The sequence below is a fragment of the Pieris rapae genome, chromosome 6 (genome assembly GCF_905147795.1).
Source record: "Pieris rapae chromosome 6, ilPieRapa1.1, whole genome shotgun sequence".
Lineage (NCBI taxonomy): Eukaryota > Metazoa > Arthropoda > Insecta > Lepidoptera > Pieridae > Pieris > Pieris rapae.
The window spans coordinates 2,030,436-2,054,902 of record NC_059514.1 but is presented as its reverse complement, the minus strand read 5'-3'; the positions used below and the strand labels follow the sequence as shown (position 1 = coordinate 2,054,902).

Here is a 24,467-nt window from a genome sequence, read left to right as displayed (position 1 = left end):
TATATATCTGTCGTAGCCAACTAGCAGTTTAACTAACGGCCTGAAGGATGTTCAGCCGTTGATCAAACAGCTAGGCAAATGACTTGAATCGATGACGTTTCATTACTTGCCTAGACTGTTCATTTAAATTTAAATCCACTTTCTGACGCTCAAATTCGAAACGAAACTATTCAAACTGTCAATAACAACTAATCACTGGCCTGAAACTACTTACCTACATGGAAATCCAACCCGACACCTCGTGATTATAGGCTATAAACAAAGCTGGTTTAAAGATCATTTACTTGAGATATGATGATGGCATTAAAATTTCGCAAGTATTTTAATTCACACGCCCTTCACTGGTTGAGCATTTAATTGACCCTTTGGCTTTCAACACAGGCCTTGACTTTTTACTTTTATGAGTAACTTTACTTTTATCCACTGGGCCCGAAACATGTTTTTCTCAAGGCTGACAACTATTAAAAGAAATAAATTAAATGTTGCTACTATGTTCCCTCTATCGCGCCAAAAGAAGTATAACTTCAAAAATATTTTATAAATATATATCATATATTATCACACTCGAAGCGGTAATCTCTTATTTTTGTCAAACGTTAATTAAGATGTACCTACCTACCACTAAGTAATTGATAAGTTTTCGTACATAAACTTAAATATACTAATATTATGATAGAAGTTGCTAAGGCTGTGGGGGTTGGTTGTATCTCTTGATAACAATAACCGATTGGAAAGTCTTTTATCAATAGAAAAAACACATTATTTGTGAGTGTAAGTGAGAAAGAGTGTAGTCAGATGTGCAAATTAAGTTTGATTAAAGACGCTTAAACGAAAACCTGTGATTAATTTGTAGAGCATGATTGTATTAAGTAAGCGACAGCATATTTCTTACTTATTATACAAATTATATTTGCGTGTGTATGTACTCCTACTCCTACTCCTCCGACTGGACCGATTTTGGTAAAATTTTACGAGTGTGACCAACTGGGTAAACGATTTAATTTTAGACTGTGGGGTCCGCGAGTAATATTCGCTCTTATTTATATAATTATTAAAACAAGTCCTCCGTTTGACCGATTTTATTGCGGTTTTCATCAATATCCAGAATGATTCACAAGGAAGGTTACGGTATATAATTTTACAAGGTTACAACACACAAAACTAGGCTGCTTAAATATAAATAAAAGTTTCCGTCCTAAATAATAACCACTGGTAATACTGAGTCATCTTAAACAATGAAAGTGACAAAAACACTCGTAAATGTGGAATATGGTAATAGATTAAGTTTTAGCAACCGCTTATGACATAACACTTATTAGCATATAAGTGTGAAGTTCAGCAAAATCCTATTTTAGTAGCTTTAAACAAATTCTATTAACTATACGCAAATTGGACTTTAGACGCCTTTAGTAGGAAACACAGTTCTTAAATTGAGTTATTATTTCAAATCGTTAAATATGGTAAAGTCAATAAAACATGTAACCTCTGCTTGTTATTATTAATTAAGTATTATTCAATTAATTAAATAATTATTTTAAAAAATCAGTGGCCTAGCTTACTTCTGGGCCTCACATTTCTGTATTTATTTAGTTTTCTTAATCAAGTAAGTAGGTGAACAACTGTGCCTGACCCAGGCTATAGACTTTTTGGGTAGGTTTCCTAAATATGTTTTCCTTCACATAGACAGAAACTTGATTGGTGCACATCTGAAGTTCTGGTGTACGACATCAGGAGTGAGTCTTGCCCGTTGAGGCCAAAACAGCTCTCAGCAGTAGGTTATAATAATATTATTGGGATTGTCTAACACGCCGCTGCTTCATACATATTATATACCTATTATGTATGCTTCACTGGAGGGTAAAGTTTTTTTATCCATTAAAATATTTTAAAGGCGGAAATGAATTTAATTTATACACCTTTACTTTTTGAAGTTAAATATTCACATAATAGTAAAGGGAGATCGAAAATATACAGATTACTATTAAGTACATGTATATATTTATGTCTAATACAGTTAATAAAAAATACTCCTACATAGTGAGAAACTCTGGCACTTTTCCTCTCGTCCTCTCTACGCCATTTAAAAACTTGCAGTAAGAAGTAAATTTAAGAGTGTATAATTTGGACAACAATAAAGGGACAGGAACTTGACTCCAATTTTTAGCCAATGGACCAATTGCACTTCTTTTTAACGGCTAGATAAATTTGTAATATTTGCTATTAATTGATACCAAAAAAATATATGGAATTACTTATACTTTTGCAACTGTAGCATAGTCATGGGAGGTGAATAAACAAGAACGAGGTAAAAAAATAATTTATTTACAAATATATATAACTTAGACATATTATATACATAATCTTGGTGTGATGTGATGTTTATTTATTGTTAATATAGCGCGTATATAAATGATTTACATCTAGATTATCCTTTAACAATTGTATGAGAAAATTTCAAAGTTTTAAAAATTGTTACTAAGGTAAGTTTGACATTACAGAAAATGTCACAATTAACCAAGAATCAACGCTCTGATTCAAATGCCAAACGTCACATTTTTTCTAATTTGTTTGAGAAGTATGACATAAGTCATGACCAAGTCATATTTTGACGGCAAGAGTTTAATATTAATTTAATTATTAAACATAAACTTATTTTAATCAAACCTGTCATATATTTTACTATAACTTCCATGAGCAATATTGTTTCATTATAACGTAATGTAAACTGTGATAGTATATTTTTACTTATTTCATAATGCACAAAAAACGTTAGTATAGATTCGTTTTTAAACGCAATACATTATATTACATAGCAACACATAACGTAATTGAACGATAGGAAAAATAACCTTCCGTGCGTCTGTATACTTTAGTAATGTCTCTGTCATGTGTCAATTTAAAGCAGACTGGGAACCATCTTTTTTATCGTTCAATCATACGCAAACGTAGAGGTCCATCGGGAGCATACATAAATGTCACAGCGTATTCCAGTGGGTCGTGGTGGTATTCTAGTCTATAACGGCGTAATAGCTGAAATAAAATATATAATTATTATAACTGACTCATGGAATCTGGGGTTATAATGGTAAAAAATAAGTAATTTTAATAGTAACACCACTGGTGTCGGCAATGCTGTTGTACTGGCGTCGGCCTTATTGTCGGTAATGTAGATGACACTTGAAATATCGGTTCGCTTCCGACAAAGCTATACTCGCCAAAACCGAGGCTCTTCAGGCCAACATCGAGATTCCAGTTACGAAAATACATATTGATATTCATTACAAAAATGGTGAAATACCCAGAACCTTATTTATTTTTAAACAGTTAACAAAAGATTTAGTGTCAAATCACCCACTAACCTTAGCCAATAGAACCTGTATTTCGAGATCAGCGAATCGTCTTCCCAAACAAATTCGTGCTCCGAAACCGTACGGAAGGGAAGCGAAGGAATGCAACCTTCCATTTTCTTCTAACCAGCGCTCTGGTTTGAATTCCTTTGGATTTGACACAAATTGCTCCATATTACCCGTCACTATTGTTGGGAATACGACTTGTACCTGTAAACCATTAAAAATATGCTACTATGTTTGGAAGAACTGCTTTTTAGCAATGAGAGCGCGTATTTACATCCTTTTTATCCTTTATTGTCATCTAAATAAAGTTTTTATTATTAATATTGTAATACTATTTTAACCGTATAAACATTTTGTTCCACTTTCATTTATAGAAGAGACGGCAAATGGGCAGGGATATAAAGATTCTACAACCGATACTCTCACACAGACAGAAGACTCGCTAATGCGTGCCGACTGATATTAATATATTAGGTTATCCTAATAATTTCTTAATTTGTGTCGCTAAGACGAAGACGGTAATCATATGATGTGAGACGATCGAAGTCAAGAAGCTTTGCGAAGTCTGACTTCTATTGTTTTTGGTATGATAAAAGAGAACTTACTAATCTGTGAAGCTAGATAATAATGCTAATATATTTTAATGGCTGTGAATGGCTAGACTCATATAGATAGATATGAGATGATTTCAAGAAAGCCTATTGACTGATAAAATGTAGAGAAGACTGATTAGACTTAAAATACTAAACAAGACCAATCTGAGGGCAAGAGCTAAAATTTTCATCTGCATATATGCTACTTTCTGTGTCCAAACAATAAAGTACCTTGTTTGTTACCACAATTACGGTCGTAATAAATTAATGGTAGTCATGTATGAGTCTAGAGAGCATATGAGTCATACTTAGCGCTAAGTTTTAAAACTGAATCATTGAAAAATGGTTGGCAATTTAATACGCGTTTTAAAATATGGTACTTACGCCTTTTGGTATATGATATCCGCAAATTACGTCATCTTCCTGTAAGGTCCTACCGTTTCCAATAACAGTTGAATACATTCTGAAAAATCAATAATAATGTGAAAGGTTTTTTAATACAATACATACTAACATCCAGTTAAAATATGCGTACCGAACTATTTTTTTGCAAAAGTATAAAAAAACCGTTTAGAATTTCACATAAACTCGTGTCAACTAAGTCCTTATAATTTTGATACCAAAAGTTTCAGAATTTGACCATTCGGCTGTGGTAAATTTACAGAATAGCCCTGCTAAACGCAATTATTGTTTTTTTAAACATAGAATAAAGGGCATACCAACCTGAAAACTTCTCGAACAAACGCCTTAGTGTAGTGAAGTTTGTCTAAGTCAGCGTACGTCAAAGGCTTACTAGGATCTGGGAGTACTTTACGTATTTCTTCCGCCATTTTCTCTTGTTGCTCCACTCTTGTTGCTGCCTGGTACAGTATCGAACATACTGCCATTGATATCTGTCAATATATGTGTTTTATGAATATATTGACGCCATACACGTTAATACTATTAATTCAAACTTATAAGATTATTACATATATACTTCTGTGCACAGATTATAATACTTGATCTAAAGTTTAATAATCTGTGCATTGGCAAAAAGCTATCTATTTAAAGATTATCAAAGAAACGGATCTGTGGTGAAGACTCATGTAAGTGTCTAGAGCCAGTCGCCAGTTGATTATTATTTTTATCATAAGTTGTGCATATATGCATGCACAAATTGTTGTAGTTGCGTAAACCTTGTCATTTAACGGAAATTATTTTATTTTATATTATTACTAAAAGACAATATTTGTAAAACAGTTTATATAATTTAAAAATAAATCTACTTTTTTTAACTCGAGTAAAACATACCGTATCGATGCCAACGAGTATAAGATCAAGTGCCATGATGGTAGCGATTTTTGGGTCTCCTTCACTCTTCAGCACGCGTTCCAAGAGAGATAGATCGTTCTCTGACGTCACCTTCTTGGTTTTCAGGCGTTCTAACGCTTCATTGATGTATCGCGTACAGAGTCTGTAATGATTATTAATCGTTCGTTTTATCCAAATGTTGTAAAAGATAATAAATAAAGATTTTATGAACAATATGGCGGTAGCTTAACGAAAAATAGCGGTTTATCACATTAGAGATTCTCCGTATGTCAAAGCCATAAGTGATTAGTATTGACATTGACATTTGGGACTCATACTTATTGACTTTATTCATAGGATCTCCTTATAAAGCAAATACTTGACAGTTAAAAATAACAATTTGTCACTAATAAATATACAAGCCTATTTGCAAACAATTTTCCTGTGAGTGGTTTTTTATATCTGACATTACTTACTCAACAAAAAAGTTCATATTATTGACGTATTTCGTCCAAAGTGGTGTTGGTATGTATCTCCAGTATGGAGCTTTTAATTCCAATACTGCGACGTTCCGGAGTGCGAATTTGGCTGCATCGATTATCCTTTGCGGCTCTGAGTTGTTCGTTAGGTCATTTGATAGACAGCCTAGACGAACATCTAGGGCGACTCGGCCAATACCTGAAATATTGAATAGTCGAAGTAGATTTAAGTTTTTATACCATAAATCTTGCGTTCCGTTTGAGCAACGCTTCATTTGAATCTGATCAACACACCTACTCTATAATCGCTCACACTTTGCATTTTCATAGATTTGGACACAAGTTCGATTCGTAGTTTACGTTCGAAATTTAAATTTCCAAATCAATATCTTCAATTTAATATTTTTTCAAATATTAATTCAAATTAATTTTTGAATTGGAGTAAATCCTTCTTTTATTTTATAAGACGTGAAACAAAATGGCGTTATTTGTTTTACTCATTGATAATCAATGAGTAAAACAAATAATATAATATAATAAATCTGTGGTATTAACATTTTTCAACTTTGACAAAAAATTATGGTAATATATTTTACATGACAAACGTTTAAAGATTTATTATTAAACTTGCGTTTAAAAAAAAATCTTTATTAACATTGTTTTAGAATTATAATCTTTTTATTATAAACTCAATTTCGGAATGACTATTGAACCTATTAACTGATTCCAAAAATGCGCGATGCAATAAAACTGACTATCAATAAATACTTACATTCAAGAGACCACTTATGGATGTCATTGTCAAAGTCTTTCGGCAAATCTCCAATTTCATCTCGTGCATTCTCCATGTATCTGATGAAATCTTCTGTCACCATCTCGATAGGTGCTACGTACTTCTTCACCGTCTGCGGCTGAAGTATTGGTCTTTGCACCTTTGAACGAAATGTGCGCCATTGTTCGCCATGTCTGAAACGAGAAAAGTTGTTATTTTATTTGTAACATAAGTCATTGTATGTAGACTTCGTATATTTTCTATCCTCGAAAAGCTGGTAATAGAGGAACCTACCACAGGATTATTATAGTCGGATTATAAGCATCAGCCTCTCACAAACTTTGTTAATACCTGCAGCATGTGATACGCATTATATTTTTTTAATTCGTAATTTATTTTTATTTAATAAGTCTTGATTCTTGTCTATTTATGAAGTTTTTCTTACTTGCGCAATACATAAATAATTGAGCTAACATAATGAATTATTGTATATATTTTATTTTAAGTGACTTTAATGATAAATAAATATTATAAACGAAAACCGTTTGTTATTTTAACTACATATTAAACCTCAAATTTGTTGAGAAACTCCACAAACAATAGCTAATAATCAATAGCACACACACACCCTATGTTTGAAGTTCCAATGATAGACACAAAAAAAATTAATAAGATTTTTTTAATATAATAAGAAGCAAACGGGCAGAAGGCACATCCGATGTAAAGTGATACCGCCGCCCATATCCAGTCTTGGTTGTAAGTATGACGCTAACATGCTGAGTTTAATTAGTATTATATGTAAATAAATCAGTACTTCAATACCAGTTAGACCACTGCCTTATTTGTCAGTCACATAAAGTATATACCAACCGTAAAGTAAACAAAAAACTATTTACATGACGCGTAAGTCTTGTTAGAATAAAATTTCTCTAAACTGATTAATATAATGGATTAATAATTCAGGGTCTTGTTCTACGAAGTTAGTAGATAGATAGTTGTAGAAATAATCAAGGATGTCGCCAAGTGGGTGCAGGGATCCACCCATAGGATCAATTTTTGCAAGGTATACAATAGATGCAATGTTTTATTTATTGCATTGTAAATTAACGTTTTACACACGCACGCAAGCTTAACACCAAAGAGGTTTTAACTAGAAGGATTCAAGAAATAAGAATATGTAAGCTATATACGTAGTAGGCATCTTGATGATCAGGTTTCTTTAACCTCATAACCAACTAGGTTTCATCTCGGTGCGTTTAAAAGTTTGTAGTTACTAAGCGTTTTGTAATGCTGAAATTATCACTCAGTCTTGACCAAGATTAGGTATCGCGTGCTATTCATAATTATAAGGCGTGGAACAATTACATTATTCAAAAATTAAGTTTGTTCTGGAGATAATTTTTAACTTTGCATTATTCTGACGCCAGACAGTTCTATTATTGTTAATCATCTGTTATTCTGTGTCAAATATGTATAGCTACTACTTCTTAAACCTAACCTAATACTGGATCAGTGTGTGATGATAAATAAATGAAATAAAAATACCCCTTACTACTCTACACTAAACTACACTAAGTTCATGTCATTTATGTTTTACACCAATTGTTCTCGACAATACAGAGTAAAGGTCTCCTCCGAATTCATCACTTGTATCTATTCCTCACTATAATTGCCCAGTTCTGTCCCGCCATCCTTTTTATTACATCTGTCATCATCCAACTTTCTGGTTGATCATTCCAAGTAAAGGTCTTCTTGACTGGCAATCACAAAGTGTGTGATTTTTTTTTTACCTGGGGGCAAACGCACTGGAGGCTCTCCTGATGTTAAGCGATACCGCCCATGGACACTCTCCATGCCACAGGGCTCGCGAGTGCGTTGCCGGCCTTCTAAGAATTGGTTAAAAGTGATACGATTGTTTGAAAATACGGATTGTATGGGATACGAGTAGTTTTTTAAACGAAAAAGTTTTAAAAATTTTGATACTCATATAACAAATTTAGAAAGAGAAATCTCAGTTATATCTAGGTGCAATCTAATAATATCGCTAATCGCTTTCATAACGGCTCCATGAATAATTTATAGTTTGTCTTCGGTACGAACAATTCGCGTAGAATTACAACTAAGTGCAAGTATTAGGATTAAAACTCATTCATAAAATACGAATGAGGTCACAACGCTCACCTGAGTTCAACAATCTTTATAATATTATGCTTTTATAGCCTACAAAGCAATATTTGTTATTGTTCTTTTTAGACCCATAACTTTAATTTTAATTAATATAATTACCATCCTGGTAGTGACACAACCTGCTTTTCGCGCTTTACTAAGTAATAAGTATGTTTTTCCTTTTAAACTTTTTAACATGAATCATGATTTTACGTGATAGAGAGATTCAGTACAATAGTAAATTCACGCATTTTAATGCATGAAATTCAATAGCATTGTGTGCGGCACTACTCAAAAAAAATCTAAAATCATTTATTCACGTAGGTAACACAATGTACAATGCTTCTAATTTTACGTTTACTGCCACTTCTCAAATCAAAGGCGTTCATAGAGCGAAAGAGAAGAACTGGCAAAAACCTCTCCGCCACTCTTTTTAATCGTCAAGTTTTTTGTTTCACACAACGTTTGTAAGGAGCTGCAACCATTACACCATGTTCCATATGACATCTTAGTATCTTAAGTACGACCACTCATCACAAGAAGCACCCGTTCATGAGTACCTATGCCTTAACATTTTATTTCGCTTATCTATTTTATTATACATTATTAAGACACATTTCTGTGCCCGTTCCCGTTACACATAGTAGTGCCGGTGGAGACAGAAGTGTCTATCCCCATGTTCGTGTTTGTGTCACCCAAAGGTGACAACTACCCACACTGATAGCTATTTAAGATTTTATTTTTTCATTTACCACGAATAATAATTAAAAAAGGCTATATATTATGTTATAATCTTATCTTGAGTCATCAAGTTTTCCCCAGACACTGGCAGTCAATTCACGTTTCATACTTCGCATCTTATGACGAAGAAATCGCTTTTAGAATGAGAAATAGACAATAATACTGCGTGACATCAAATCGTGAAACAATGCGGTAAACATTTTCTCACAATCGTGTGACTTGGTTGTTGTTTTACTATTTTTGTTCGGTATTAGCTGCGTCTCGGGGTTTCACCCGTATCAAGTTCCTACGAAAACCTACCCAACGTAAAACCTTTCAGTTACCAGTTACTATAGTCAAATTTATATCTATGATAAAAAATAAATAAATAAATCAGTGGCGCTACAACCTCTTTAGGTCTGGACCTCAGATTTCTAAATCTGTTTCATGATCATTTTTAAATTTAATAGCCAAGTAGGTGATCAGCCTCCAGTGCCTGACACACGTCATCGACTTTTTGGGTCTAAGACATGTCGGTTTCCTCACGATGTTTTCCTTTAAATACGTACTTTTACTATAAAAGAGACACATTAAGTGAAATAGGAAAAAAAATATGCGTCGTAATTTGTTTATGACACATGACAATCGCGTGGGTACAAATCTGAAATTTTAAGTTTATTTATTTCCGCTGAATTGATTTTTTTATTGTTTATGATTTATGTTTTTAATAGTAACTTAACTTTAACACATCCATACAAGTGTGAAGGCTGTAGCGTTTATTAAAGAAAAGGCTACGTGAAACTTTGACATTATAAAATTACGTAAAACGGAAAAACCTATAAAAATGGCCAATACATTTCAGTCTTCGGTTAGGTTAAATTAAATACAATATTTTATTATGTATGTAGATATATGTAATATGTATGTAGGGAATTTAAAATCAAGTCGAGAACTTTACACATTACAGTACAGATTTAAAATAGATACGATAATCGTAATAGTATACAAATTCAGAAATAATTGTTGTAAAACAGCAAATTATAAATTTTAAATAAGTTAACCCTGACTTAAACTGTGAGTTTCGAAATTGGAATGCGAGAATGACACTCCTTTACCGGTTTCATGTGTGCATACAATTTTACTGTATTTACATCGCGATACAGTGAGTTATAGTAGTCTGTGGGTTTTTTATCTAAAAATATTTATAGACATCCTCTATTCTCGTTAATCATTTATTCAAACATTACGTAGACAATAAGATATCCATAGAGCTATTCCATATTTTAACAATTTTACAAGAGAACGTTGCGGTATTTGCTACCGCGGCTAATTAATAGTCCAAGCAGATAATAGATAGCCTAACACTGACCAACAGAAACTTTAAATTAAAAAACTACTTTTATATATACATATATTTTATATTATATACATATGTCGCGCTCTTAAACAAGACTGCTATGGTTACAATAATACAAACCACAGTTTTCTAATATAACATAATGAACGACCATCGAATCGAAGGATCATTTGAAAGTACAGGAGGAAGAAACAGAAATACAGTCAATATCTATTACATATATCGACCTCAAAGGGACTACTCATATTTGGTCGTAAAACCCGATAGTCGTAACAGCCGATAGCATTGTTAGAAACTTATACAATATAATTCAGCCGGTATTTTGGTCAATATAACAGGCATATTGTGCTAAACGATGTCGTCGTAAACGATTTTGACTGTATGTAATAATAACTAATGTATATAGATCAAGAGGATCACAACAAATCAATGAAAGTTGTTTTGTTATAGAAGACAAATAAACTATATAACTTTATTGATATTATTAAAGGCCGGCAACGCAATTGCCAGCCTTCTGGTAAAGGCAGTGTCCATGGGCAGCGGTATCACTTAATATCAGATGAGCCTCCAGACGGATAAATGGTGAAAGATTTTTTTCAAATCAGTCCTGTACTTTTGAAGCCTATTAAATGCAAACAATCACATCTTTCCTCATTATAATATTATTTTAGAAAAAGGGATATATTTTTTTGTCTTAGATAAGTAAAAATATTAAGTGAATATCTTAAATAAAAATGTTTAAGACAATAAATGATTAACTCGCGGGTGTCTTTACAAAACCGTTTTGCTATACGAAGAGTTAAAACACTTAAAACATCTTAACAAGAATATTTTTTTTCTTAATTTTAAGTAAAATTAAATCACTGTTAGATAAAGTCGTTAGAAGTGGTGTCGGTGAGACCTCGCTTTCGCTTTGCCCCACTTGCCAACTAGGACAAACATCTCAGTTGAAATACGATTTAATATTATTTATCACACTTTAAATCTCTTAAATAGAGTGTTATTTTATTAATATTAGTAATAGTCTATTCAAAGTTTACAATGTTTATTAGTTGTCTGTAATAGATCATAAAAAGTATATGGTCGAGATGGCCTAACAAGGAATGTAGAAAATCGAAAACTAAATTTGTATGAAAATTTGTGCACACGAACTATCTTTTACATACAAATTGACAATTGACTAATCCCTTAGACAGGCACAGAGTATTAGGGACAGTGAATTAAGGAGAGTAAAATAAAGAGTGTGCTTACTTGAAACTGGCATAAAGTTTGTATTGCCTTATAATAAAAATATACCATTATATCTTTGTTGTCTTCATCTTAAATGAAAATAAAGAAATCGTAGCAATACACTTGCATGTAACAAATAAACCAGTTGAGCATGACGAGTACATCGAGAGTATGGCGAGATAACATTCTGGTATTAGCTACCGCAGTAAGTAATTAGATAGCCTATCCTTAACTATCTATCTTTAACCAACATTAAAGGAAATTGAAAAACAAATTTGCAATTGTCGCGGTCCTAAACAAGACTCTTACATTTATACAAACCACAGCGGTTTGCTAATGTAACATAGTACGATTAAATTATATTATTCTGTAGTTTTTTAATCCATCTGCAACCATGCTCTTGGCTTTTATATGGGAAATCATGGCAATTATCCCTAATTACCATTACTTCCCATAAAATTTTTTTTTTTTTTTAAATAATAAAAAAAATTAAACAAATACGTTCCCACGCAAATCCATTTTTTTTATTCTCTCCGCAATTTGTAAACTGTCAGACTGTGGCAATGTCGTTTCCGAGAGGCCTGAAGCTGAAGCAAGCTAGACGTGTTGCTGAAGTCTCATTTTGTATCGCACGGTCGATCCTTTAATGTCGATAGTAGTGTAATGAATTTATGATAACTTATTATTATTTTACAATTTTATTATGCTTAAAATTATTATTTATAATTTAGAGTATAGATTATTTGATGATTGTATTTGTTAAATATGTTTTACTCGATGTAAGTAAGTCGATTGACTCGATACCAACATTCACGAACAAAATGACGAGTCGTCTTGAGACGATCAAAAAGAAGCGGGGGGCATTCGGACCGATCCGCTTGACCAAGACGGACGTTAAATTGTAAGCTGTGTGGTTGTTTAAGGATAAGAAGTGTTGGAAATATACTTAGTTATTGTTGTAACAAAGCAGGCGTTTATTATTATACACCGAGAATCGAATAGAGAGAATTCATCGCATTTCAGAAGCGGGACAAGACCCAATCTAAGGTGCGTACAAGTGTTTTATACGACTATTAAGGTTATTTCTATATATGATTAGAAATCGAACGCCCCACGTGCGCTTTGGCTACTAGAGATTATGTACGTCAATCGAGCCATGTGTGCTAATTAGTTATAGGTTATGCGTACCTACAATAGGAAGCCAAGTGTGCTTAGTAGTTAGAGGTTATGTGTGCCTACAATAGGAAGCCAAGTGTGCTTCAGATACTAGAGGCTATGTATGCCTACCGAGCCATGTGTGCTTAGTCGTTAGAGGTTATGTGTGCCTACAATAGGAAGCCAAGTGTGCTTCAGCTGCTAGAGGCTATGTATGCCTATCGAGCCATGTGTGCTTAGTAGTTAGAGGTTATGTGTGCCTACAATAGGAAGCCAAGTGTGCTTCAGCTACTAGAGGCTATGTATGCCTACCGAGCCATGTGTGCTTAGTCGTTAGAGGTTATGTGTGCCTACAATAGGAAGCCAAGTGTGCTTCAGCTACTAGAGGCTATGTATGCCTACCGAGCCATGTGTGCTTAGTCGTTAGAGGTTATGTGTGCCTACAATAGGAAGCCAAGTGTGCTTCAGCTGCTAGAGGCTATGTATGCCTATCGAGCCATGTGTGCTCAGTCGTTAGAGGTTATGTGTGCCTACAATAGGAAGCCAAGTGTGCTTTAGATACTCGAGGCTATGTATGCCTCCTGATCTGTGAGCGTGTAGTAAGTTAGAGTAGAGGTCATGTGTACCTAGAAGAAGCAAAACTAAAAAAATAAGAAGCTAAGTATGCCTATAAAATGTATCCCTTAGAGCGTGTCAACGTTAACGAAATTATTATTGTATTTTGTTTTCAGTCAAGGATTAATTTCAAATAAATGAAGTTTATTTCTATAAATACTTAATTTTGAAATGTTTAAAAAAAACATATATCTTTATAGTTTTAGTACGTCTAGACAATGAATTGATATACTAACTTAATAAAATGATATTTTATTTTTGAGGTATGGATACTGATGAAGCGATGACTCCCGAAGGCTCGCCTTCTCGTAATGATGAATTTCAGAGAAAGCGTTCACGGTCTTCCTCCAAGGCAGCAGCTAAGTCGAAGAGAGGCAAAAAGCGATCAAAGAAGAAACGCAAAGAGTCTTCCAGCTCCTCCTCCTCCAACAGTGAGTCACCCCGTAGTTCACGGTGTGCAAGTAAGAGACGATCCAAGGAAAGAGGTAGTTGGTCTACTGAACAGGTACTGGATATATTTAATACCCTTCAAGGGCATAAGTGCAAGACAAGTAATTTAAATAATAATCTTCTCAATAATGTAATACCAGAATTGATCCGTCAAGTAAAACTCAGAATATCGACTGTTGGGTTAGGAAAGTAAATGAATGTGCTTTAATCTATGAATGGGACGAGAAGCAGACCATACATTTTGCTCTGCAGAAACTGTCTGGCTTGGCAAAGAAGTGGTTCGAAGCCCTTCCTAGCGTTGTTTTCAATTGGTCAGAGTGGCAGGACAAACTTACAAGAGCTTTCCCAAATGAGCAAAATTATGGTCGGCTTCTCGAAGAAATGTTATCTCGCAGTACTCGTAGTAACGAAAGTTTACGTGAGTACTTCTACGATAAGTTAACGTTGTTGAACAGATGTGAAATAAGAGGCAAAAAGGCCGTCGATTGTATTATCCACGGAATACTAGATACATCTATTAGAAGCAGTGCACAGGCACTGACTTGTAGCGAACCGGAAGACTTGTTGAATTTTCTAAGCTCCCAACGTCCTATGTTAGAAAATAAAACATTCAATAGAAAACGTAGCGATAATACGATAGTTCGAACGGGTAACACTGCATCATCCTCAGGCTAGAAAAATTTTAAGTATATCTACCCTCAATAACAACAGCGACAAATTTTACAAAACGGTTAAGGTAAACGATAAGTCTTTAACTGTTATTGATTTCGGCAGTGAATGTAGTTTAATCAGGGAATCTGATGCTCAAAGTCTGAATTTAACTAAAAACTCAACGGAGTTGCCAGTAATCAAAGGGTTCGGGAACTCTAAAGTATTTCCAGTATATAGGACCAACGTCGATTTGAAATTAGATGAAGTTGAGGTTAATGTAGAGTATTTAAGAATAGTCATCAGTTAACTTTTTACCAGAGCCCTGATATCGATACCATACCAGAGCCGGTAAAATGTTTGAAGTTAAATCTTGATAACGATACCGACATTTCATTATCACGGTTAGTTGAAGCTACCGCATCTGACGCTGACTTCTGTGGAGATATTTATATTGAAGGTTATTGTAATGGTGAGCCTAGGAAAGAGCATTATTTGCACCAGGGAATTTATAGGGTTGTTGATGGAAAGTGCTATTTGCCCGTGACAAATTTATCTGGTCAAAATCTCACATTATCCCAGAAATGTCCTATTGCTAAAGGAACTTGTTTTGTTGAAAAAGATAGTACCTATGTAAATAAAGTAACCAAAAATAATTCGGAATATGAGCCTTTACTAATATCTGACATAAATGTTGGTCCCCAAGTTAACAAAGAGGCATTAGTTAGACTTCATTCGCTTTTACTCAATTATCGAGATTGCTTTGCATTTAATTTAGGAGAAATAGGTTGTATCAGGTCAACTAAAATGAAAATAGACTTATTGGATGACAAACCTGTAGTTTACCGACCGTATAGATTATGTTTTTCGGAAAGAGGTCAGGTTAAGGAGATAATAAATGACTTGTTGCAAAATGATATTATACAAGAGTCTAATTCAAATTATGCCAGTCCTATTTTATTGGTAAGGAAGAAAACAGGAGAACAGCGCTTATGCGTTGATTATAGGGCTCTCAATAGTAAAACGAGGAAGGATTGTTTCCCTTTGCCGATAATCGATGATCAATTAACTAACCTTAGTGGCAATAGATTCTTTACATCGTTAGATCTGATTTCTGGGTATTATCAGGTGCCGGTGGCGGAAGAGAGTCGTCCATTGACTGCGTTCGTGACGCCAGATGGTCATTATGAATTTAAAAAGATGCCGTTTGGTCTCGCGAATGCTCCAGCTGTATTTCAGAGATCAATGAATACAATGCTGGGTAATAAACGTGATGAGTTAGCGTTGGCTTATTTGGATGACATTCTTGTGCCATCGGTTACCCTGGAGGAGGGATTTGAGAGGTTAGAGAATGTTTTGAAATTGTTACGGCAAAATGGGCTCACTTTAAAATTATCTAAATGCCGATTCTTCAATAATACCCTGGACTATTTAGGCTATGAGATTTCTGCAGAAAGCATACGTCCTAATGAAAGTAAGATTCTAGCTGTTAAAGAGTTTCCTGTTCCTCAGAACGTACATGAAGTCCGTCAGTTTTTGGGACTAGCAGGATATTTTAGAAAATTTATCAAAAGTTTCGGTGAGATAGCCAGGCCTCTTACCAACTTACTCAAGAAGGGTAATGTTTTTAAATGGACAGATAAAGAATTTCATTCGTTTAATACCTTAAAAGATAAGTTAATTGACCGACCAGTTTTAGCTCTATACAATCCCAATTTTGAAACTGAGTTGCATACGGATGCAAGTTCTCTAGGCGTGGGTGGGATATTGATGCAATGGCAGCTGGAGTCGCGTGCTCTCAAGCCAATTGCTTACTGTAGCCGGCAAACCACCCCGGAAGAGCGTCACTTGCACTCTTATGAACTCGAGACCCTTGCAATTGTTTGTTCGTTAAAGAAATTTAGGGTATATTTGTTGGGGATTGAGTTCAAAATTGTAACAGACTGTAACGCTATTCGAACTACATTAACGAAACGCGATTTAATACCCCGAATAGCTAGGTGGTGGTTTTTAATAAGTGAGTTCAATTTTAGTATAGAATACCGACCAGGCATCCGCATGACTCATGTGGACGCACTGAGCCGTAACACAAAATTAAAACCCGAGGTTATCGATAACTCTGCAGTTACAGTCTACAGTATCGACACTGATAACTGGCTCTTGACTTTACAAATGTCAGATCCTGAGATATCCCGAATATATAAAATTCTTAAGCCTGAGTGTGATGAAGAAGCTAAAGATATTAAGAGAAACTATTTAATTAAGAACAGTAGAGTATATAGGAGAGTTGATGATAGGCTCTGTTTAGTAATTCCTCGCAGTGCTCGATGGCAAATATGTAAATCTAACCACGATGACGCAGGTCATCTAGGAATATCAAAGACTACCGAGAAAATTCAATCTGTTTTCTGGTTTCCTAAGTTACGTAGATTTGTAAAAAAGTATGTTAAGTCTTGTATTAAGTGTGCTTATAATAAGGATAATACGTCTCGACATAAGAATGGTCAGTTGTATCCGATAGAGAAGGTTAACATCCCGTTCCACACCATTCACATTGACCACTTGGGTCCATTTGTCAAAAGCAAGAAAGGCAATGTTTACATTCTCACCATAGTGGATGGATTTACCAAGTATTTGTTTGTAAGAGCTGTTAAGGTTACAAAGACTAAAACAACTGTTAAAGTATTACAAAATATTTTTTATGACTTCGGTTTACCATCCCGAATTATATCAGATCGAGGTACCTCTTTTACTTCAGCAGCTTTTAAATATTTTTGTGATACCCATGGTATTAAACATGTTTTGAATGCTGTTGCGTGTCCCAGAGCCAACGGCCAAGCCGAAAGATATAACCAAACGATATTAAATTCACTTGCAAAGTATTCTGACGGTGAGGACGAACGGAACTGGGACATGTGTGTAGGAAAAATTCAGTGGGGAATTAATAATGCAACAAACTCCACCACTCAAAAGACAGCTACGGAAGCATTATTTGGAACCAGATTGAAAGATAGCCTAAGTAATATGTTAGATATAAATAACGAGCCTAATTCAAACCTTACAGAAGTGAGGCAAGAAGTTCGTACAAATTGAGTCTAGTCAAATTAAACAAAAACATAACTACGATCAAAACAGAGTTCCTGCCCCGACTTATAAAGCCCCTTCAAAATAGCAAAAGTTTTGGGCAATGATAGGTATAAAATTGTCGAAATACCTGGCTTTAGTAAACACAAAAATAAATTCGATAGTGTGGTTGCGGTAGACAGGATTTGCCCGTGGATCAATATAAATGTGTCCGAACATAATGATAATTTAGATGCAGTAGCTAGCAGCAGTAGTACGTCTGATAGCGAAAGTAACAAAAGTGACAAATAAACTATCACACAATCAATCTGTATCCAAATAATAGCCGAATGTAATGATTGTAATAATGATGTAAATGTAATGAATTTATGATAAAAACCAAATGTATAGATAGGTTACAATTAGTTCACATGAAACTAAAATATTTTGTTAGTGTACTTATTTGAATTTATAAAACCTTCCCATGATTATATACCGTGCGTCAGGAGATCGCACGTAGTCGGACGGCCGAATGTAATGAATTTATGATAACTTATTATTATTTTACAATTTTATTATGCTTAAAATTATTATTTATAATTTAGAGTATAGATTATTTGATGATTGTATTTGTTAAATATGTTTTACTCGATGTAAGTAAGTCGATTGACTCGATACCAACATTCACGAACAAAATGACGAGTCGTCTTGAGACGATCAAAAAGAAGCGGGGGGCATTCGGACCGATCCGCTTGACCAAGACGGACGTTAAATTGTAAGCTGTGTGGTTGTTTAAGGATAAGAAGTGTTGGAAATATACTTAGTTATTGTTGTAACAAAGCAGGCGTTTATTATTATACACCGAGAATCGAATAGAGAGAATTCATCGCAGTAGTAATCACCAATTATTTATGGACTTCAGGATTTCGTAAAATAAAAAACAATATTTAAGAGGAACACAAAATTGAAAAATTATAAAAGTCTTAATAGACAAACACAATTTACCTATTTGTTTATATGGTATATCCGGCACGTGAAGATTATTATTTGCCTAATAAAATTATATGTTAAATTATTCCTTATAACAAAGACGTCATATTATGTCATGCGCGCTAACACACAAAAGTGCTAATAGTGCTAAATATACATCTAACATGGTTGACTTTGCCATTTATTTTAGCGCAATCAATTTTCAATGACATTTTAATGGGCCAGGGTTTATGCTTATATCACAAATTTGTAGCAAGTTCAAGAAGAATACACTAAATTTATTTATGATCAAAAATCTACACGGAAATACATTTACATCTTACATTTATTTGTTACGTATGGCCAAACACAGAGGTTTAATTTCCTGAATATATTTTAAGATTTATTTCTTTTATATTTTTTTTAAATCGTCTACTCTTAGATACAGTCTTTAAAAAATTTGCTTCGTCAAAAACAAATTATTTTAACAAATTAAGTCATTATAGAAAATACAAAAATACACTTAAAGAAATATTGTCTGAGTCAGTTAAATGGCAAATAAATACACAACAGTCCTCGCTCACATACTGGTATTTAATTAAAGTTATGCCAAAAGTACAATAAATTTTTAGATTTTCGAAAAATAATTTAGTGATTTTCGAATTCTTTGCTTATGTAGTGGATTTCAGATTCTGTAAGAGTAAGTTATATGGTGTAAAATGAACTCAAAGTAAATACCCATATATTTACGAGACCTAAAATATAACCTGTAAAAAAACGTCTCACAACGCAGTTCTCCTGTAAAAAGTTGTCAGATCCATGTAATACGTAGTCGAGCAATTATTACTTATTAAGACCCTATTTAAGGCACCTTCAGTCTTAAGTTATTTCGTAATTTACTAACCTATCATCATCTTACACTGACCATACGAAAATTAAAATTCTTATAATTTTTAAATAAATACATTGACTAGTATCGCACGGAAACACAATATTTCTCATAACTCATACTAAATATTATTAGGGCGAATGTTAAAATATGTTTTAAGAACATAAAATATCTGTTATATTGATATGGTCGCAAATAATTAAATAAACCGTGTTTATTTAATAACTGGAAATGCAGGCTTCTAACAAAGAAATAAGGGGTTGAACACTTCTGCTTCTGTGGTGCCTCCAGATAGAATCTTAAGCGGTCATATATAATCCACAGAAAATTGAGCTAAACTCTAGAAAATTCTATTGAAAAACAAACAATTAGAGATAACAATTGAATAACAAAAAGTCGTAGAAGAGTTGACTTAAGAACCTCATGCGTAGATGAGAGTGAGAATACCTATTTTAAATTGGAGAATAATATTAATATTATCAGTTATAACAATTACTACTGATTTGACTGACTACTGATAGAATTCAATTATACGAGGGAGAGGACGCCCCATTTGAATTGTGATGAAACTAGTGTTAAGTGTAATTAATTAATAGAAATATAACGAATATATTGTATTTGGAATGTCAAGAGGGAATTTATTCGTATTGCGTTATTATATGTGCTATTGTTTGTGTGTATAGTTTATATTCTTCATTTAAATAAATTTTTTAATTGTTATTGTTTTGTTCGATGTATAGCTGTCAAATATTGTATGGGTATTGCTAGTGACTTACGCCCGAACCCAATAATTAAACCACAATATTAGATTAAAACCAATCTAAGATCTAAGATCAGACCGTGACAGTTGATCAATCTCCTATCTGCATCCCAATAACCAAACCCGACGGATATAATGAAATCTCTTCGTTCTTTACACTCATATTTGATAATTAATATAAACCAAATAAAGCAAATACAAATAATATTTAAATATACATGTCTATCTTTAAAACATATCAAATAGTTTTTTAATTATTTTAAAAACGGGTGTAAGTTAAAATCTGAAGATATCGTATTGTTTAGTTGTATTACAAGTATCACTAGGTCTAAGTTATGCCCTAAGTAATAAACAAACGTGACCGAGCATACATTTACACCTAGTCAGTAGCAAGGTTATATTTTATTAGATGTTTACTGATTTATAATATTTATATATATCTATATATTTTTTCAGTTCTTGTCATATATATGTTTAAAGATATATACTAGCTTAGGGTAGGATTTAAATTAGATTGTAGATTTTTGGTAAAAGAACAATTAATATAGGCGTATCGGATCGTATTCATCGTCTAAGAAAGATATATGGAGATACAGGATTTATAGGGAATACAGAACTAAGCAGCAGACGTTGAGAAATAGTAGTTTTGATATTAATATAATTCAAATTTGGAAGCATAAAAAATATATCCTGAGTTTTGTTTATGCGCACTAAAATACGGTATCATCAACGTATGTAAATTTTGAATTTAGAACACCATTCTTTACTCTATTATAAATTTTCAAGATTGCAATATGTTAAGAATATTTTGAAATTCAACCATGACACCAAAGATGACCGCTTAGCTTTGACCTTTAACCTATTAAAATTAAAATTATTGTCTATAATTGGCCTGAATTTGATGTTAAAGCTTGGTAGGTTATAACTTGGTTTTCTTTTCGAATTACTATTACAGTAAAAATCACTCGGATTTAACTCCCAAAACGTCGAAACTACTAGAATTGTGCTGTCCATACAATGTAAGTCTTTGTCTATGTAACGAAAACTTTTACACCCCTTGAAAAATTTATATGTTTCTTAATATGAAAAATTCATAGAAAAAATTAAGTTGTTTTTTAATTAATATCTTGATACATCAAATAAAAGATCAGGTCTTAGAGCAACATTCGTGTAATACTAATAGATTCATGTACAAACTAAGTTAATGTAGCTGTCGCAATTAACTTGGAGAAAGTTACCGGGAAAGTAGTCTTAGGAGGGTCGATTGTCAAGCAAATTTTGACAATTAACATGAAGCTTTAAGTAGGTATTCTGTTTTAAATTAAGGTTAATTAAATGACACGTTTAGTCTTAATGTTTTCCAACATTAAAGAGTGAAGTTAAGTTATCTTTGTAGTCGCAAAAAAAATGATTCAGTAATTCGGAAAGTTTAATAATTTTTTTATAAGAAATGCAATATTATTTATATAAATACTTAGGGTGTATATTTTGCTTGATTCATTGTGAAAAAATATTTATTTAAAAAAAATACAGAGGCTGGGCTTAAATCAATTTTGTCACAACCATATTTCTTCTGTCATGAATAAGACAGTATTATTATTATACTAATAATATATTAATTAACATGATGTTGAAAAATAACATGAATCTGATTAAATTATATCTTGTAATCACTGCGATTTGTATTAAAAAAATCAACTACTCACACTCCAACAACTCCTGGTAAATCACCAAAAAAATCCTTCCGCACTTCAGACTTGTATTTCACGAGGCAAGGCATGGCAGGCCTAAACGGAGTCGGTCCCTCCCGCCTATACATCCTCTCAATCTCATCAGCATCATACACGAACAGCAAATCCGGCCTCCCAATCAATCCACCGAGGCGCACAATCCTTCCATATTTATCCAGAAACTGTTGTGTTACCTTCGCGAATTCAGATATGTCAAATTGACCAATGACTGGTACCATTCGCCACGTATTCCCCAAAAGGGGGATAGGTTTGGGGCCGGGCACCTCCGAGTAGGGTTTTGCGTTTGAGAATACTTCGTCGGTAAGCGCGGCGGTGGGTGCTATTTGGGAACGTTGACGTTTTGAAAAGGGGCATCCCGATGCCTGGCGTGACCCTATGATGGAGAAAGGGCGGACATAACCCGTGAATGACTGGAGCGAACGGCCCATGATTAAGGCCGCCTCGTTCGGAGGTTTGGCGGTGACTGGTAGCGCGAGATTACTACGGCAGATTTACCGTTGGGTGGCATCTGGCATTGCAGTCACGGACATGCGTTCTCTTTTTTTATTAAACTTTCTATTATACCTGTTTCACGGTAACTGCGGATGATCAGACATATTCTCTTGTTTAATTTTTTTTTAATAAAAACTTTTTTATTCCATTTTTGAAGTTTGACTTATTATGAAGTCACATTTTTAAAACATAGTACAATAATATTGTATTTTGTTACGGTAGTATATATTTGAATGAGATCGACTTTATCGGGTTAAAACACGTTTTCTATATAATTTTTACAAAAACTTTCTGTTGCCTGACAAAGCGTTGTTTTATAATTTTAAGGTGAAAATAAATGTGTGTCTTATTTTAATTTATTCCAGTTTGTACCAATATGTAAGATTTTAACTTTTATCTTAATAGAAATTAAAAATAAAAATAACTTTACTAACTTAAATACTAACAAAAGTATTTTAAGTATATTTTTGTTAAGTTTGGTAAGAATCATATATGTATATATATGTGTGTGTTACTATATTGCCTAAGTGAACAATATTTGAGATAATTTTATATTTAAAATTATTGCGTTTTAACGTAGTTTTTATCATATTGACTGGAGTATAAAATACGAGCAAAATTGTCGCGCCTATACTAAATTAACTGCTATTCCGTATATCCCTGATAATAAGATTTTAAATCCGCATAATGGTTCTTTCATATTTTCGTTATTTCCAATAAATTTATATGACACGCTGACGTGACTATACAATTACGGGACACTGGTTGCGGATCATACGGCTTACCTAACGTGACCAGACGTTCCGTTGATTCACAACGGGACGTCTGATTGAAAAAAGGGACAGTCTGGGACGCAAAATTGTCCCGTTTTCAAAAACCGCGTGACAAGCTGAGCATCTGCTGCTCAGCTTAATCAGCATATAAAAAATGTGCCAAGAGTTTCTTCGTACACTTCTTTGAAATCGTCACTATATTAAAACAAATTTGTTCTTCTGATAAATATGAATATCAATAAACAATTTGGATACCTATAACTTTTATGCCAACTAACTTTGGTTTTTTTTCATTGACTACTTAATATTGGACTCGAATAAAACCAATGTTCCGTTTTGAGTAGAAGAATAAATTATCACTTAAGGCATATCTTATATTGTACCGTTCTAATTCTAATAACAAAAAAATCAAAACTTAACATTTTCGCAGTTACATGTCAAACTTTACACAATATTAAGTAATGACAGTAAAATCAGTGTTACAAATATCGACTAATAGTATTAATATCATCCATATCTCAATGAGACTATAAAGCCCAAACCCAATAACCTATCTCAATCCATTTTTGGCCATCTAAGATAGACATCTTAATCTAAATTATTGACAAAAGTGTGCCTATAACCAATCGACGGATTGTAACAGCCATCTGTCGTTTCAAGCTATCATGGCAGGTCGGATCGGTGTATGTGGATAGACCTTTGTATGAAAATGACAGTTCAACTGTGCCAATATCCTATCTTAAGATTTTAACTTACACCAGTTTTCAAAATAACTAAAAAGCTATTTGATATATTTAAAACATAGACATGTCTGTTTTAATATTATTTGTACGGTTTTATTTACTTTATTTGGTTTATATTGATTATCAAATATGAATGTAACGAGCGAAGAGATTGCATTCTATTCGTCGCCAAAAATGGATTGTCTTCGTAGGGTTT

The 24,467-nt window shown here is 33.4% G+C and overlaps 1 protein-coding gene across 1 annotated transcript; it reads right to left on the bottom strand.

Annotated features, from left to right (window-relative positions):
• Window positions 1-2,344: 2,344 nt before the first annotated feature.
• LOC110997327 (probable cytochrome P450 301a1, mitochondrial) lies at window positions 2,345-22,751 on the bottom strand. The gene is made up of 8 exons (XM_022265435.2): window positions 22,219-22,751; window positions 6,491-6,684; window positions 5,716-5,917; window positions 5,240-5,402; window positions 4,670-4,839; window positions 4,331-4,409; window positions 3,360-3,557; window positions 2,345-3,030 (listed from the first exon to the last, which is right to left on the bottom strand). The coding sequence occupies exons 1-8, from the start codon at window positions 22,689-22,691 to the stop codon at window positions 2,923-2,925; spliced, it is 1,587 nt and encodes a 528-aa protein (XP_022121127.1). The 5' UTR covers window positions 22,692-22,751; the 3' UTR covers window positions 2,345-2,922.
• Between the last annotated feature and the right edge of the window lie 1,716 nt (window positions 22,752-24,467).

Coding starts and splice junctions, on each gene's coding strand:
- LOC110997327 (XM_022265435.2), bottom strand. CDS start 22,691: ATGGGCCGTTCGCTCCAGTCATTCACGGGTTATGTCCGCCCTTTCTCC. Junction 4,840..5,239: donor TACTCGTTGGCATCGATACG/GTATGTTTTACT, acceptor ATATATTGACAG/ATATCAATGGCAGTATGTTC. Junction 3,558..4,330: donor GATATCATATACCAAAAGGC/GTAAGTACCATA, acceptor AATGGTTTACAG/GTACAAGTCGTATTCCCAAC.